Source organism: Protopterus annectens, chromosome 9.part0 (genome assembly GCF_019279795.1).
Source record: "Protopterus annectens isolate FY-2018-M chromosome 9.part0, PAN1.0, whole genome shotgun sequence".
In the NCBI taxonomy this organism is placed as follows: domain Eukaryota; kingdom Metazoa; phylum Chordata; order Ceratodontiformes; family Protopteridae; genus Protopterus; species Protopterus annectens.
In genome coordinates, this window is record NC_056743.1 from 1379001587 (window position 1) to 1379019008 (window position 17422).

A 17422-nucleotide genomic window follows, 5' to 3' on the forward strand; every position below is an offset into this window, starting at 1 on the left:
CTTGTGTTATGTGGCGGATTGTAGCTGCCTACAGGCAGCTTACTCTACCCTTTTCCTTGTTCAGTTTGGTGAGCGGAACATCAGTGTGTCTGACTATGGAGTCACCTATTACAAGTGTATCAGGCATGTTGTTTGTCCTTAAGGGCTGTGACTGTTTGGCATACCGGCTTTGTGTACTATGTGTTGCATGTGCTATGTTTGGAGGTAGTGGTTGCTTGGGTGTCTGCTTTGGAGGCCTCTGTTGATTTGGTGGATTTTTAATTAGAGCCTCCTGGAATGTTTTTGTGTTTATGTCTTTGGTTTGCAGTTGTGATAGGTCTATGTGAGACTGGGTTTGTGGTGTGTGTGGTTACCTTCTCCTCCTGACTAGTTTTGACAGTACTGAGTTGAGAGATCTCAGCCTCCAGTTTGGATAAATGGTTGCATCTCTCACATATATTTGTATTTCTTGGGGGGAGGAAGGAGGGGGTTGTCTGTGTATATGGGGCAGGTGTAACATTGCCTCAAGATTCACAGATTCAACATGTTGTAGCTGGCCTTAGTAGACTTTATGAGTGGCCATATTTTATTGCCATAACACTGATCAGAGATTACTTCCCTTTTTGGGTTTGCTCTGTCATGTAGTTGCTTCCTCATTCTCTTGCATGGTTTGGTAATGGCTGGGGTCCACCATGCCAGATGCCTGCATGTATGGAATTGGGTCTTGATTTTATTTGGGATTGCATAATCCATGCATTCCTGAAAGTGTTCATAGAATGCATTTATAAAGGTTTCTGAAGTGTGGCCCATATTTTCCACAGACACAGGGCCTTTAATGGATTCCGCATCAGTTTGGAGGAGTGCAACATTTGCTTTACACATGTTTTTCACTGTGGTTTTCTGGCCAGGGATTGTGGTCAGGATGTGAATATCCAGTGTGATTACTCTATGGTCTGATCTTACCAGTGAGGGATACACTTCTCATCTGGCCATAGAGTACCCATGTTGCTGATTATCACATCCAGTATGCTTACCCCTCTTGTGGGAGTGGTACGTTGTTCCTGAGCATTTTGGTTTATGAATTCTAGGAACCTTTGGCCTAGGGTGTTGGAGCTAGAATAATGCTCCCAGTCTATGTTTGAGTATTTTCAGTCACCCAATATAATGTTGTTTGAAGAGCTTGATATTTTCATGTGTTCCAATGTAGGCCAAGTGCAGTTCCTGGTATTAGGAGGGTAGTCTGTAGCAGGCTACAAACTGGGAGGCAGTTTTAGCCACTGTTACTTGACCATGGATAGTCCATGCTGCTTCTTGTTGTGGTACCAACATGGGGGTGTGGTTATCCTTGACAATTATTGCTATTCGCCCTCCTTTTGTAGTTTGTTCCATGTTTTGGGGCTGTAAAGCATGGTATGAGATGTAACCTGGTAATGTTAGGGTACTCTTGTGAGCCTTGACCCAGTTTTCTGTTACAGAACAGATATCAACATTCTCCATGCTGAGGGGAGTTTAAACTGCATGCATCTTGCAGTTTAGACTTCTGGCATTGGGTAGCATTACGTCTAGGTTCTTATCCCTTGTGATACCTATGGAGGTGGGTTTGTGTTTTGAGCCTTACCTATTCAAGGCATGGTGGGGGTGACAACAGCCTTTGCCAGTATCCAAAAGGCCAGGACTGATAGGTGCATGCTATCCCTAGCAGGTGGAGCATCATGTCTTGCTCAGCATGTCATCCCAGGCTGGCACGCATTGGATCCCCTTTGACTAACAGCAATACTTAAGCCAATTATTGTAATTGATCATCTCGTCTTCATATTGTGGCATCATGCTTGGTGAGGGTAGGATGTTAGTCAGGGTCATCAAGTTTGCATATACTACATGGTGTTACATTGCTTAACACATGGAAATGATGTCTCAGGTGGTGCTGCAGGGCTGTCTATGTTGGATGCACATACTACACTCCCTGTACATGTTTGAAAGCAGGTTGTGTGAACTTAGGCATCCCTTTTACTATATGTGTGAGTCAGAGAGAGGTATCATTTCCAGGGTTCCTACTGAGCCAGTGTATGTGCTATGCGTTGCCGCTTTGCCAAGGCCAAGGCATACTGGGCATGCCTCCTTCTGCCTACTGGGGCAGGCTCAGGTTGTTCCTCCTCCGAGTCACGCTCTGCCTGTGATTGGCTTGGCAATGGTGGGGGGCTGTTTGGCCCAGCCCTATGCTGGTCCTGCTGCAGCTGTTTTCACAGAATCATATTATGTAGCATAGCACATGCCATGACAATTTGGGTACATGTAGTTGGTGAGTACTGCAAGGCTCCACCAGATGTGTCCAGGCACCGGAACTGTGACTTGAGCAGCCCAAACACATGCTCGATTACATTTCGTGTTTGTGCGTGTGCCTCATTATGGCATTCTTGTTCAGGTGTGTGTGCATTTCTGATGGGTGTCATCAGCCACGGCTCCAGTGCGTAGCCAGCATCTCCCACTAAGTGACCATGTGGGATGTCCCCATTGGCAAATGTCTGATACAGCTGCATCAGATGCCAGATATGGGAATCATGGTAGCTTCCAGGGCAGCCAGCACACACATTCATTATTATGCCCTGGGCATCACACATGACCTGGCAGTTGATGGAGGGGAAGCCCTTGCGGTTAATGTAGGCACTACCCTGCTCACCGGCTGGTGCTTTGATGCATATATGCGTGCAGTCTATTGCACCCACTACCTCAGGGTATTCCGCTATTTGCTGGAAGAGACGCATATTGCTGGCCAATACCTCATGGGAATTGGGGAAATATACATGATCACCGACATGTGCTGACATGGCATCCAGGAACTGGTGCAGTACCCTGGATGCTGATGCCTGTGATATCCCCATCATATCACCAGTTGGTCTCTGGAAGGTACCTGTTGCTAATATTCTTAGGCCAACACATATCTTGGTTTCCACTGGGATGGGTTCTCCTCTGTTGGTTTTGTGTGTGAGGCGTGGCCTGCACAGCACAACAATTTGCTGCAGGAGGTCTCTGTCCACTCTATAGCGCTCCACTATCCCCAGCTCATGTAACCCCTGGTAGGTGACCCTGGGCCTGTACACTCTTCTCCGTCTCCTCACTGTGGGTTGTCCAGCAGCATTTGCATAGTCACCACCCTCAGCAAGTTGCATATGTCTCCTTATAACAGCTATGGCAACCCCTAGCATTTTTGGTCTGAGTGAAGCTTTTTCAGTTTTCACTTCTAATAGCTTACTCCTCTGTTGCAGTGTCTCTTGAGAGAAACATTCTGCACTGTTGTTTGCAGAGTTTTAAGTGCTGGGCTGGGCTACTGTTCTGCCTGTGTAATTGCCTTCTTCTGATTGTTTTCACCTGCTAGCTCTGCCAGTAATCCCTGCTAGCTTCCTACTATTTCCCATGCTTCCTTTTTCCCTTCTGTTTCCTCAGGGGGGAGCGACGCGCATACCAGCGAAAACACGCTCACAGTGGCTAACACGCATGCACACATGCTTAGACAGACTAGAATCTGCTTATTCAGGTTAAAACGCATGCACACCAGCACAAACGAGCTTACAGGTGTTTAAACAGGCTCCTACATGCTTAGTCTGCCTTAAACGTGCGCACGCATGCTTACACACGCGCACTCTAGCTTACTCGCATGCACGCCCTGCAAGAAACTTTGGTGTTATCCATAGTGTACACCTTCCATTTCTTGGCTTTCCCATGCCTACTTGTTGACACTCCTGTTTCCATGATGTGTGACTGACAGCTTTCACATGCCACTGTGCTCCAATGAGCTGCATTTCTTTCATACATTCCCCCCTGTGATGTCACCTATCTCCTACTCTGTTACTCCCCCTTATCCTACTCCTACACTGCATGGAATGTGCTCATTTTCTGTGTAACAGTACGATTCACTATCCTACCACTCATTTACATAGGATTGCCTACTAATGCTTAGTTACATGTCTTACACTCAGCTTCCCCCCTTAGCAACCCCTACTTGGTGGCCATGTTGTTTTAGCCTGCTATTCCCTTCCATTGTAAATTTATGCTTTGCATAAACCCACGTTTGTGGGTTTAATTTTTTTATTTTTCAGTTTTTTTATAGCGCAGCCCATTTGCGCAGTGCTGCGCTACGTTTAAACATTTTATTTTATGTTTGCATTGGAGTACGTTGCCAGTGGCCACATATTTGGCCATTGGCATGCTGCCTGGGACATTTGCAACCTTTATTTGGAGCTGACAAGGCTCCATTGTGTTATTTGCAGAACGGTACTCAGTTATCAACTGAGTACATTTCTGCAGATAACACAGCTCTTACACGGGCAGGTTTCTGCTTCCTGGATCACAAAATTACCTCATTTGCATGCCTTTCAGCTGCAAGTGAGGTAATTAGCATATCCACGCCCTGTCCATGTAAGAGCCATTTTAGGTGCTCTCTTACACGCACATACAGGCTGTTCCTGGATCGGGATGGCTGCATGGAGTCTTACACTACTCTTAGACTCCGTGCAAGCCATCGTTAATCCTGCCCATTGTTTTTTCTGTTGTTAGCCAGGTTGGTGTCTGTTCAGGGTGTACACATAAATATTTCTTACTCATGGCTAAATCTTGGTGCAAATGCGTTAATACCTTTAATCAAAAGTTAGGTACTGCATCTGGGCCTGGGGTTTTCCAATTACTGGCTTTTTTTAACTTTGTTTCAATGCCTCTGGCTGTTACTTCATCCCATTTCATATCCTGCACCTTTAAACTTCTTATTCTTTTTATCTTCTATCCATTTAGCATATTTGTTATGTTCCACAGGATCTTCATAGATACTTTTCCAAAATGAATCTATTTCTTCTTTTTTTAGCTGTCTTTCAATTCCTTTTACATTGTTTCCCAATTCTCTATTAAACTTTTTGGGTCATCAATAAATTGCTTATTTTGTACTTTCCCTTTATATTTATATGTGTGTCTTCTATGTTTTTCCGCCTATGCTGAAATTTTTAGTTTGCTATTTGTGATAGTGCATGATAGAGCCTAGTTTGTTCTAATACTGTGCATTGCTTTTATCACATCTATCTTTCTTAGCATTTTTGTTGATCTGTTCCCGCCTCTATATTCCTCTAACAGTGACACTTCTTGTCTTAATTGCTTTTATAGTTTTTTTATTCAATACCTCCATGATGGTATTTGATTTCTCCTCTTCCTTTCCCTCACTACCGTGTCTTCTTGTGGTAGAACTTTATCAGTTATTCATTTAGCTGCACAGTAATATATCCTGTTTACTTCTATTATACTGCATGGATCTATCTCTATGGATAGTTCTAATTACTGCATTCATTTGTTTTATCAGACTTCTGACTTTTTGGGTTTTATTAACCTTCTGCAGTCTATTTTTTTCATTGATCTTAATATGTCTATCTATGTCTATTAAATTAAATAGCTCTTCTCTTAGCTCATTTTCTTTCAAACTGAGGGCACATTTTTTGTTTTCCATTTCCTGCGGTCATTCTATAGAAAATTCTATAGCATTTTCCTGCGGCACATTTTCTTCAATTTCATCCTGTGTAATCCATTGCTCTGTGATATGGGAACTTACTGGCCTATCACTCCCCAAAACCAACTGCATCAGAGTTTCCACAGTTTCCTGTTCCTTCACTTGCTGTCCAGCTTCAATTGAATGTTTATACTGGTTCCCCGTGGAAGGCTCCAAAATCTCTTTATATAGCACCTGACAAATTGCTTCTCATTCCACTAGTTCCCCCCTTAATTTGGATATCCATTGCTCTATCCTGTTGTGGTGTGTTCTGAATTAGGTTTTCTATACTGAATCCTTCACTTAGCAGGTACTTCATAACCTCAGTTTCTATTTTTTTATCTTCTCCATTACAAATCTCCTTTTCTACTTTTCCTCTTTGTTTTTTTATTTTGTTGTATTGTAAATTTTTCCATGTCCAAATTCCTTTGCCTGTATTTCTCTTCAAATATCTCTTTCATTGGTCTTTTTGTATTGATTATTTGTGCTTTCTCCTTTGAAAAATATTACACCATATTAAATCTCTTTCTTTCCCATGTCCATATTTCTACTTCAGATGTCTCCTGATCTTTCTACTTCTCCTTAATTTGGGGGCTTGCTCCATCATGCTTTAATGTAACCTGTGTTAGAACTTCTACACCAAATCTTTTACTTTGCAGGCACTCCATAACTTCAACTTCTATTTTTTTAACTTCTACTTTACTAATCTTCTTTTATACATTCCCTTTTTGTGTTATTATTTTTTATTGTGAAATTTTCCATATCTGGATGCCTTTGCCTGTATTTCTCTTCAAATATCTTTGGTACTGCCTTCTTTATATTGATTGATTTGGCTTTCTCCTTTGCATAAATATTGCAGCATATCAAATCTCTCTTTTTCCCATGTCTGTATTTCTTTTTTATACTTTTCAAAAATCTCTGTGTTTTGTTGTTTATATTTTTTCACTTCCTCAGGTGCTTCTTTTCCCAAAGAGATCAAGGTTTCTTGATCTATGTACTGTTTTTCACAAATCTGTTGTATTAATGAATACAATTTTTTATTTGAAGCTTCTGACAGTTTTTCTTGTGGAAGTAATTTTCTTTCCTCTAATTTCTTAATTTCTCTATTAATCATTTTGTATAGCTTGTGTCTGGAAATTCTGGACTTTTTCCATAATAATAACAATACATAATTTCTTTCTTATCCTCAATAGTCCACTTTATCATCTTCATGGCTCTTCTTTGCCCTATCAGTTTTTGTGATTCTTGTAGAGTACTACTTCCTTCTACAACAGGGGGCCAATCCTCCCCCTCAGCCTAGCCTGGCCCCATTGTAGGAATGTTTCCTTATTTTTGGGATTCTATACTGTCATCTTTTCCAGTTCTGGCACCAGTGTGCCTACCAGGATTGGGTAACTTTTTTTTATCCTAGGACTTGTGCACCCAGCTATATGTTTTAAATGTTTTAAACTACTTCTGTCCATGACATATGCTATATAAATACCATCTTGATGAGATTTTGTGAAAAATAGGGTCCACATCATGAAAGTACTCACCAAGACTTGAGGATGAATTCAATTTCAGCAATATTACTCTTCCTTGCTTGCTGACTTATCATCTCTCTATTTGGACCCCTGTATCAGTGTGTGTGTGTGTGTGTGTGTGTGTGTGTGTGTGTGTGTGTGTGTGTGTGTGTGTGTGTGTGTGTGTGTGTGTGTGTGTGTGTGTGTGTGTGTGTGTGTGTGTGTGTGTGTGTGTGTGTGTGTGTGTGTGTGTGTGTGTGTGTGTGTGTGTGTGAATGTGCATGTAAGTAGGAATGCCATCACCCACAGTTTTAATGTGTAGATGTACACCCAGAGAAGATCGTCCACTACCTTCTCTCCAGTTTAGCCCAGGCAACTGCTTTGGTAACCACTGATGAGGCCATTTGTTGAAATGTGTCTTATCTCATCCTTGAAGTAAGACTTCTCAAGTGGCAGCAGGAAATTATATAAAGCTCTCTAACTTATGAACTCAGGCAGGTGTTTTTATCTGGCATTCTCTAAATATTGTGAGTGTGTAGGCTTTTACAGTCACAGGGATGACTGGATTAAACAACATGTGGCTGTGTACTCCTGCACTCATGCAAAATATTGACATGGATAGATAGAGCAAACACTCCTCTTTCACTCAGTTTTAAGCCAAACATATACCTTTCAATGTACATGTCATGCCTTCAGATATGCTCTGTCTCACAAATGTAGTAAGACTTTTGTGGTGTGTGTGGCTGATGCAATATACTGTAGCTTGTGTACTTAGATAGGCAAGTATTCAAATCCAGCAGTGACAGCAGCATGAGGTATGTGTCAGTTTAGTGATAGGGATGGATGACTTCCACCACAGTTTTGATGTATAGATTTACAGTGAGAGAGAGCTCCTCCATTAGTTTCAGTCCCTTTTAACCCATCAACTGCTTTGCACCACAATGATGATGTCATGCCTTCAAATATGTCCTGTCTCACACTTACAGTAAGAGTTTGTCTGTAGTGCATGTGGTTAATGCAAAGTTTTCTAGATTGTTGAATTAGATAGGCGGCTCTTCAAATACAGCAAAGGACAACATAATCTGAGTGTAGTGACATGAAACAATGCCTCATCCAATATTGGCAGAAATGTTTTCCATCCTTTTTAGGTCTAACATAGACCTTTCAGTACATAGATAATGCCATGCCTTTCAAATGGGTGTTCTGTGACCATTGCAGCAAGAGTTATCCTGTGGCTCATGCAGTTAATACTAACTTCTGTAGTAAGTGTGGTTATTCATATCTGGTAATGTGTATGTGCAAGACAATATTGACAGACAAGAATGGTTTACCTGAAAAACAATGATATGGCTAACTCACACGTGTGTGACCAGTAAAATGGATAAATCTGTTTGATCCCTTAGAAGAATTTTTAGTTGATACATGACCATCCAAAACATTTCTTAGTTCATACCCTGAATTGTGCCCTTTCTAACAGCTGTACATCACACTTTTCTGGAGTAGAATCAGTTAATACACAGCTCTATAAAGTATGGAGAATAATAAGCAGGGGGTTGGATCTGATAAAGTATGTCTACAGACAATTGTGACAGGTGTGGCTTATAGTAACCCTAATCAGGTAGGACCTCTGAAGAAACAGTCCATTTTCAGGGACAGCCTTTGGAACAATGTCAGGTTAAGGGATTTCCCCGAGGTCAAACAGTAAGCAAACAAGGACTGGGGGAATCAAACCCTCTACCATAAAAAACTTCAGAATGCAATCTTAACCTCTACTACAATTGCTTTACCTAAATAATTGTGATATGGCAAAGGAACAAGGCTGCATTTTTTGAGGGCTCAAACTCTATGTTAGGGGAGTCATAAGCATTCCAAAACAATACTGATATAATCCCTTCAAGTGTATTTATTCATGATGCATCAGACATGCTTCTTTCTGTGAAATCAGTGGTTGATACACATCTCTGTGGGATCTGTCATCAGCATATGTTAGAGTCTGGCATGGTGTAACTGCCTGAGTATGTCGGTCAATTGTTACAGGTATTATTTATTTTTCACAAATAATTATCTTTATTGCATACCTTAATAGAAACATTTGCATATGCCTTTTACTATTTGGTTCACAATATAGGAGCTTAAAGGAGATAATGGCTTATTGCTATGATTTTAGGGTGTGCCATGCTGCAACGTGATGACAAAGTGTGAGTGGACCAGTGTTATGCATCTTCCTTGTGGTTTTGTGGTTGGTAGTTGATGTTATTGCTTTCATTGCTGTACCTCCTTATGAGCACAATGATGCATTAGTTGTACAATATTTAGCAGACAGATCATTAAGTAATTCATGTTATGAGGCCATACTATCATTTGTCTTGGCTCTGCCAATATCTGCAAAATGGAGGTAATGATCAAGATGAGGAAGACAACAATAATTATTATAGGCCAGCATATAGTTGCATGAGAAATGTCAGTCTGCAACAATTCAGTTAGTAATAGATGTTAATGTTTCACCTGTTTGCGATTTATGTTAGTGTACTACCACCCAGGTATAGGTTCATAGGTGATTACTCGGCTAAACACCCCAGTGGGTATTTTTAAGCCCAGCCAAGCATCCCAAGGTGAAAATCAAATCCTGTGCTTTATGTCTATGAGGTAAATTCAAAGATTCAAATTCAAAGATTTAAAGAAACTTTACTGTCATTTAGGACCACACAAATGCAGACTAAATGAAATCACAAATTTCAAAATGTAAATTTACAAATCTAAAATTAAAATTTACAAATTAAAAATGATAAATACCTTAACCATTATGCCAACACTCAAACCAAATTATTAATTTGTTCAACAAGTTTCTGTCCAGGGCAAAATGTGATGTACAACATGATGTTATACTACATTTGGAGGTGTAGTTTCACAGACTTTTGTATTTCAACATGTATTATGTTGCCACATGTAATATGATTGATTACACTCAAACAATGCATTATACTCAAGTACTTTTAAAATGGCATGTGATACTCTAGAACTGATGTCATTATAAAATATTACTGTCATATAAGTTTTTTGGACTAAGTCGTCTATGACATTTGTGGACTTTCTATCATACACGCATACAATACATCATTAGCATGGGGATATACTAAAATTTTATGTCACACACAAACCAGTTGTCAAGGGAGTGACTATATGCGAGTTTAGCCTTGGTTTATGTGCATGTTATATCACATAACCATGCCCCTCATTTTGCAACTACATACATCTCACATATCTCATAGTTAACACAACTGTTAAGTATGAATGTCAGCACAATATTTTGTTGATATGCTGGTCAAAGTCACAGTTCTGTACATGTATATTGTGCTTCTGGACTACAGTACATAAATACACATCATGTATGAACAGGCACATTTTCTAACATTCATAATATGCAAGTTGCTGCCACAAATGATTGTTTCTAGACTTACTAATATTATTGGAATTAATTTACAGGTGTGCATGATTCTTTTCAGCATGTCCACATTTGCACGTGTGTGTACAGTGCCATTGCAACTTCATTATTGTTTCCATCATACAAAACAAAAGTGTTACATTTCATTAGACTGTGCATCCATTCAGACATCAATCATGTATATGTCAATGATTTCCTTTATTTACTTTTGTAGTATATATGATAATGTCAGTGTAGTTCCATAAATCTGCACCAAGGGTGTAGCTAGGCATTCAGTGTACTCAACTGAATACATATTTCTGAGCATCTCTCAGAAAATGTACAGTTAAAACTGTATATAATCATTTAGAACTGTCCAAATTATGTCTACTTTGCATTGCTATACAAAACATGCTTTTCTAAGAAAAAACATGCCTGTAAAATGGTTTACTGTCACAGTCCTGAAGCACATGTGCTTGAAGCCCATAATCCTGAAACCATAATATTGAAAGGTCAAAATGCTGAAGACCACAATGCCTAAAAATTTTAAATGCTGAGTTCCCCTATCAGTGTCATATTTGGTTAGAGTGCTAGCATGGGTCCTGCAAGTTCAAGAGTTTGATATTGTGGTCTTCAGTATATTGATCATTCTGTATTATGGTTTCAGGATTATGGGTTTCAAGCATGTGGGCTTCTGGATTCTGATAGTAAACTGTGTAAAATGGCCTTTTTATTGTTACAAGTGACAACAACTGAAAATAAAGTCCCTTTCTGATATGCATAAAACAGCATTTTGAGAGCTGAGTACATTTTTACATAATAGGTGGGCAGTGGACAGATGTATAAGGCGTGGTACAAAATATAAATTTCTGACTACAATCCTGATGTGCAGTAGCTGGCATATATGCTGTGTCCCCTACTGTATCTGCTTTGATTGCCAACTGTTAGCCCACATCTCTGCTTTAAGTATTATTTTATATGTATGACATGTATTTACTTTACTACACTGCAGCTGTATCCCTCTCACATCCTTTTGTCACCCTTTCCTTTTTTTATGGAGGTGTGTCCCTGATAATAATAATTAGTGGTATTTGTACAGTGATCTATTTACATACAATTATACATTCCTTGTTAAGCTCACCCCGCCTCTTAATTACATACTTCAAATTGACATTGCTTTGTGTTTAATCACCTGCATGTACTTGCTTCTTGACTGCGATGGTGGTGCTGCGGTAGCATTGTCACCTCACAGTAAGATGTTGTCCTGTTCGATTCTCAGCTAGAGCATCTTCTGTGCTGAGACATTCGTGAATGGGCGTACCTTCATTGGAGGTTGTGCATCAGGGCTGGCAACTTGGCATGTAAAAATCTACTGTCAATCATTAGCGGACCGGAGTTCCACTGTGGCGACCCCTAACCGGGAAAAGCCAAAAGACACAGCATGTACTTGCTTCTTGAGCTCATGTTTATTTACAACCTCTCATTTATACTATGTGCTTGACCCTGTCTGCAACACAGTGTGGCCGCTAACAGGTGTACTGACAATAAACAGGTGTTGCTTAATGTGTAAGGTTACTGAGCAGCTTTCATATTTAATGAGCACTGCTGCTTGTTAAAATAAGATGAACAAATGTGTAGGCTAAATGCAACACGTTAATGCTTGTTAAATAAATCCCCAAGTATGTCTGTTAATTAAAGCTCACACACCAAGTTTGTAGTGTCTTTCTAAACTTTAATTAAATTAATTACATGAATTGTTTCTTTTTATTAACATTCAGATAATAATGCCTGTAAAAATTGATTTTAGAAGGAAGTATTTATTTAAAAATACTGTATATTTTGCCATGACACCTTTTTTGAAATATGATGCTTTCGATGTTTTAAAATTGCATTATTTAACATATTTTATTATTTTGATTTTTTAGATAACTAGTTCCAGTCCACCCTGCCATACAACATGCCCAAATGGATACAGCAGGACAATGGTTGTCAAATGTTGTTATAGTTGTACAGAATGTCAAGCTAATACATTTGCCCATGACTCAAGTAAGTATGATTAATGATCTGCACAATATCAAAGCAACATGTTTCTAATTTATGAGGAACTGTGAAGGATATCAGCTAAGAATGCATACTTCATCTTCTTGATACACTCATAATTTTAGAAACTTGACGTCATTTGTTGGAACATGCTTTATGTATTTCAGTTTAAGGGGGTCAAACTCTAATGAAATACAAAAACACATGGAAGTACAGTCTTAGTCTCAAAGATTATGTGTTTAAGACATGGGATGCTAAAAAATTCACTTCTACAGAGTGAAGCTCAAGTGGTGAATTACTTAGCATCCATATCAAGAACACATAATTTAAGGTTATAATCAGTGACATGATCATAATTATTTGTAATGAATCTTTATCTGCTCGATGTACTATTAGTTATGGAGGAAAAAAAATCTTTAAGTGTTTTCCTGGCTTTCAAAGTTGTAAAACACTTAGTGAATGCTGTCAAGAGAATAGTGAAATGCAGTCCACTATGTTTAGACTTACCTTTCATAAACCACAACTGTTTGGATTTTCACAGGATGTCCTGATTATTGTTTCATATTTATGGTCTGTTTCTCATAAAATCTTTGTTTTTCGGACAAACTACTGAGGATTTAAGTCAGTAAATAATGGCACACATTTAAGTTTCATAGCTGGTATCCTTCGGAAAATGGATGATAACACACATCTTGTTACTGTAGCAACTAAGTTTGTTTAAGGAAGTTGGGAACATGTTACCAGTATGGACAGCAGGCAGAAATACATCTTTTATTTCTACCATAGTCAATTGCTGGACAGTACTGGCAGATTTTACTACTTTGATCTAGGCCTGACCTTAACAACTTTAGCAGAAGATTCTTAACAATTGTTAAGGTAAGGTCACGTGGCCACTATGGTATTTAACTGATTTGTCTTTTTCTGAATATCAGAACATAATCACCCTGCTCCATGTACTACAAAATTATATTCAACATGCATTTCTTAATTCATTATTCATTTTATTAGATTGCAAAATAGGTACCACAGTCCTGTATTGGCACTGCTGCATTTATCTTATTATTCATTTCAAGCTAAGCCCTGCAGAAAAAAGCAGGTACTTTAATAAGTTTCTTGTTCACTAATTTTTCATTTATTATATTAGTTTCTTAAAACACATTGTCACAGTTTCCATACTAAATGTAATTAGCAAACACTTAGATTGTAAGCTCCTTACGATATACAATATCAAACAACGTATAATGGTTGGTGGAAAATATTATTTCTGTAATTAAATTTTTGTTAAGGACATCACCTTTTTTTTCCATAATAAATCTTTATTGTTATATTATTTTCAAACACAAATAAGAACAAAAATAACATATATTCACAAATCAAGTATTAACTAATATCACTAATAACCACACTCTATATACAATATTTACAAGAATGCTTCCATGTAATACAGTTAAATATAAAAAAAGCATAAGAATAAATGCAACTAATAGACAGTTGATTACTAAATTCTCTCCACACATATAAATAATTATTAATATTTCCAAGTTGAAAATACTATGCTAGTATAATATTAAAAATCTGTTCCCAAATTTTTGGATTATTAACATTTTTATTTTGTGGGTTTAATAGTAATTTATGAGCCAATATATGTTTTGTCGCTAGAACTCTAAAGTTCTGCCATGAAGTTTTAGATGGGTCTAACCAATTTGCAGCTATATAAAGCTTCATTAATAGAAAAATATTTATATATATAATAATTTGTGATTTAGGGATCTCTCTCGGGGGAATATGCAGAATCATAAATTTCCATGATAACGTTGTACTCTGGTAACCCACCTTTTGAAGTTGCATCTTAAGGGAATTCCAAAGTTTGAAAATACATTTACAACTCCAGAACATATGAAGAAGATCAGCTGGTTGATTCTTACAGTATGGACAAGTTGGTGAATTTTTGGGATTAAATTTATGCAGGGTAAGACGTGTATAATATGCATTGTTCCAAATCATCAACTGGGTATATATTAATTTTTGAAGAGAAGTAGATTTGATGGTCAAGTCAATTGCTTTTAACATATTACTTCTATCTGTCAGTAAGATTTTCTCTTCCCAGTAGTTTGATAACAAAATTTTATCATGAAATTGAAATTCTTTAATTAATTGATTTGCTGTTGTGATATATTTAAGATCCTGTTGGAGAGCTTGCCACAACAAAAAGCATCTTCTTCCAGTTTAAAACTTGTAAAATAGCTTATAGTGAGTTCTCTCATTTGCCTCAAAATAACCAGATAATTTTTAGGTAAGTTAAGTTCTTGTCTTATTTGGTTGGCCAAACTGTCAAGATGTTTATATATATCAATCAAAGTTAGATTAACTATCAATGGAAACTTGTTGAGATCAATTAGTTGATTATTCAATTTTAAATTAGGATTCTTATGAAAGGGTTGAAAAACCATCATATGTTGAACCAAATCTAATAAATGAAATAAATTATGTAAAGAGAGTATGTTCATTTTGATGTGTTCAATAATCCCATAGAATTTCAATGTATCCTTACCTAAAAAAAAGTATTGCTTTAGGACTGATATTTAACTTTAGAATATATTTATAAATCAGAACTACCCAAGGTGGTGTCCACTTAGTATTATTTATATCATAATTGGCAATTCTTAAAATTCTATTAGAATTTACAATTAAATAATACAATTCAAAATTAGGTAATTCCAGTCCTCCTCTATTTTTTGGGGTAATTAATTTATCATAAGATATCCTGGTTTACTATGGTTCCCAAATGAATTTAGCCAATTCTTTATGAATCCGTTTAAAAAACGACTTCAAAAGTAATAAATTGGCTGACCTAAAAGTGTACAGTAATCGTGGTAATATGTTAATTTTGATAATTGAAACTTTTGCTAATATTGGCAGTCGTAAATTTTTCCATTTCCCAAAATCAGAAATTATTTGTTCCCAGATTGCTTTAATATTATTATTATAAAAGTCTTTATTATCAGTAGAGAACTCAATACCTAGATATTTCATATTTTCTTTAAATAATACCTGTCCCACTAAGGGCAATAACGAAAAGGGTTTAGGTGTCTTTATAGGGAAGATATTGTTTTTTTTTCAAGTTAATTTTATAATTAGACACTTTTGAGAACTCATTAACAGCCTTCAATAATTTTTCAGTATCTGATAATGGAGATGCACAATAAATGCTAAGATCGTCAGCAAAAGCTGCCATTAATATTTTAGTTCCATAAATTATTGGGACATTATGATAAACATTTTGTTTAATATATAAAAACAATGGTTCAAGATAGATATTAAATAATAAAGAGGACAAAGGGCAACCCTGGCGTGTTCCGGTCTTAATCTGTATTCTTTTAGAGAAGTTTTTATTAATATACAATGTAGTATAGGGATTACTATATAATATTTGTAACATTTGGACAAACTCATGTGATATATTAAAATACGGTAAAAGATCAAACAAGAAGTTTGTATCAACCCTATCAAAGGCTTTCTGGGCATCAATTATAAGGGCATAAATATTTAAATTATTTTGCTTAGCATGCTGTAACATAGTATGTAGTGTGAGTGTATTATCACTGGTTTGTCTACCTGCCATAAAACCAGTCTGTTCTTTAGAAATGATATGAGTCATGATTCTCTTCAGTCTAGATGCTATAATAGAGGTTAGAAATTTCATGTTTACATTTATTAATGATATCGGTCTATAATTATCCGGATTTTGAGGATCTGAATTGGCTTTATGTATAAAAATAGTTTTTGAGGCGTTAAGGTGTGGATCATTAATTTTATTCCTAATTATGTAGTTAAACACAACTGAAAGTATCTTACCAGAAATATCTGCAAATTTTTTATAAAATTCCCCTGTCAAGCCATCAGGACCTGGTGATTTATGTGATTTCATATGCTGAATTACATATACTATTTCTTTTTCAGATATCGGTTTAACCAAGTCATTTTGAATGTCCTCTCCTATTGTTGGAAACTTAATTGACTGTAGAAATTGTTAATAATTCCTGTTAGGGGTCATATCCTTTTGTCCAGCATAAATATTAGTGTATATTTTCTCAAAGATATTAAAAACCTCCTCAGTTTTAGAATATATTTTATTATTAAATTGTATTTCCGAAATCTGCATGATTGGTTTTGTTTGATTAATGATCCTAGCTAATGCTCTCAATGGTGTTTGAACATGACTGGCATACCTCACTAACGTCTTGTACTCTTGAAATGTTAATCTACTATTCTGAAGTAAAAAGAGATCCTTTTGACATTTAATCAGTTCCTTCTCTGTTTGCTCATTAAAATCTCTAATCAGTTCTTGATCAAGTAATTTAATTTTTATTTCTAAAGTTTGAATATCTTTGTTTAATATCTTTTTCATAATAAGATGCTTTTTGCAAAAGTGTCCCTCTTATTTGAGCTTTAACTGTTGCCCATTCAATATATGGGGCAAATTGTTGTTTCCCTAAACCAATCAATAAGTCTTTCAGGTACTTTGTAATTTCCAGTATTATATCCTCCTTATTCAATTGATTTGAATTAAGAGACCAATTATAACCTCTTTGTCTCAAAGTATCTTTTACCCCCTTAGTAAACTCAACGAAATTTTAGAATGGTCTGATATATAACAGGCATGTACCATAACTGTAGGTTCTAGATCGATCAATACTCTTGAAATCAGGAAGAAATCAATTCTGGACCACATTTTATGACATGGGGAATAAAAGGTAAAACTGCTTGTACTGTTATCATTATTCAGATAATGAAATGGATCATATAATTGAAAGTCTTCTTTAAGATCATTCAGTGCTAATAGAGCATGCTTGTTAAATGCTCTTTGTGGACAAGATCTATCCAACTTCGGATTCTGGTAGGTATTCCAATCACCTCCAACAATTACATAATATCAATCAAATTGTGTTAAAATTGAAT

General features: G+C 36.9%; 1 protein-coding gene across 1 annotated transcript in view; it reads left to right on the forward strand.

Annotated features, from left to right (window-relative positions):
- Positions 1–17422, forward strand: part of LOC122810676 (extracellular calcium-sensing receptor-like) — a 360788-nt gene that overhangs the window by 327818 nt on the left and 15548 nt on the right. Inside the window, exon 2 of the mRNA XM_044082246.1 lies at positions 12349–12469. Coding sequence (XP_043938181.1) covers positions 12349–12469 — 121 coding nt within the window. The remainder of the gene's footprint in view (positions 1–12348; positions 12470–17422) is intronic.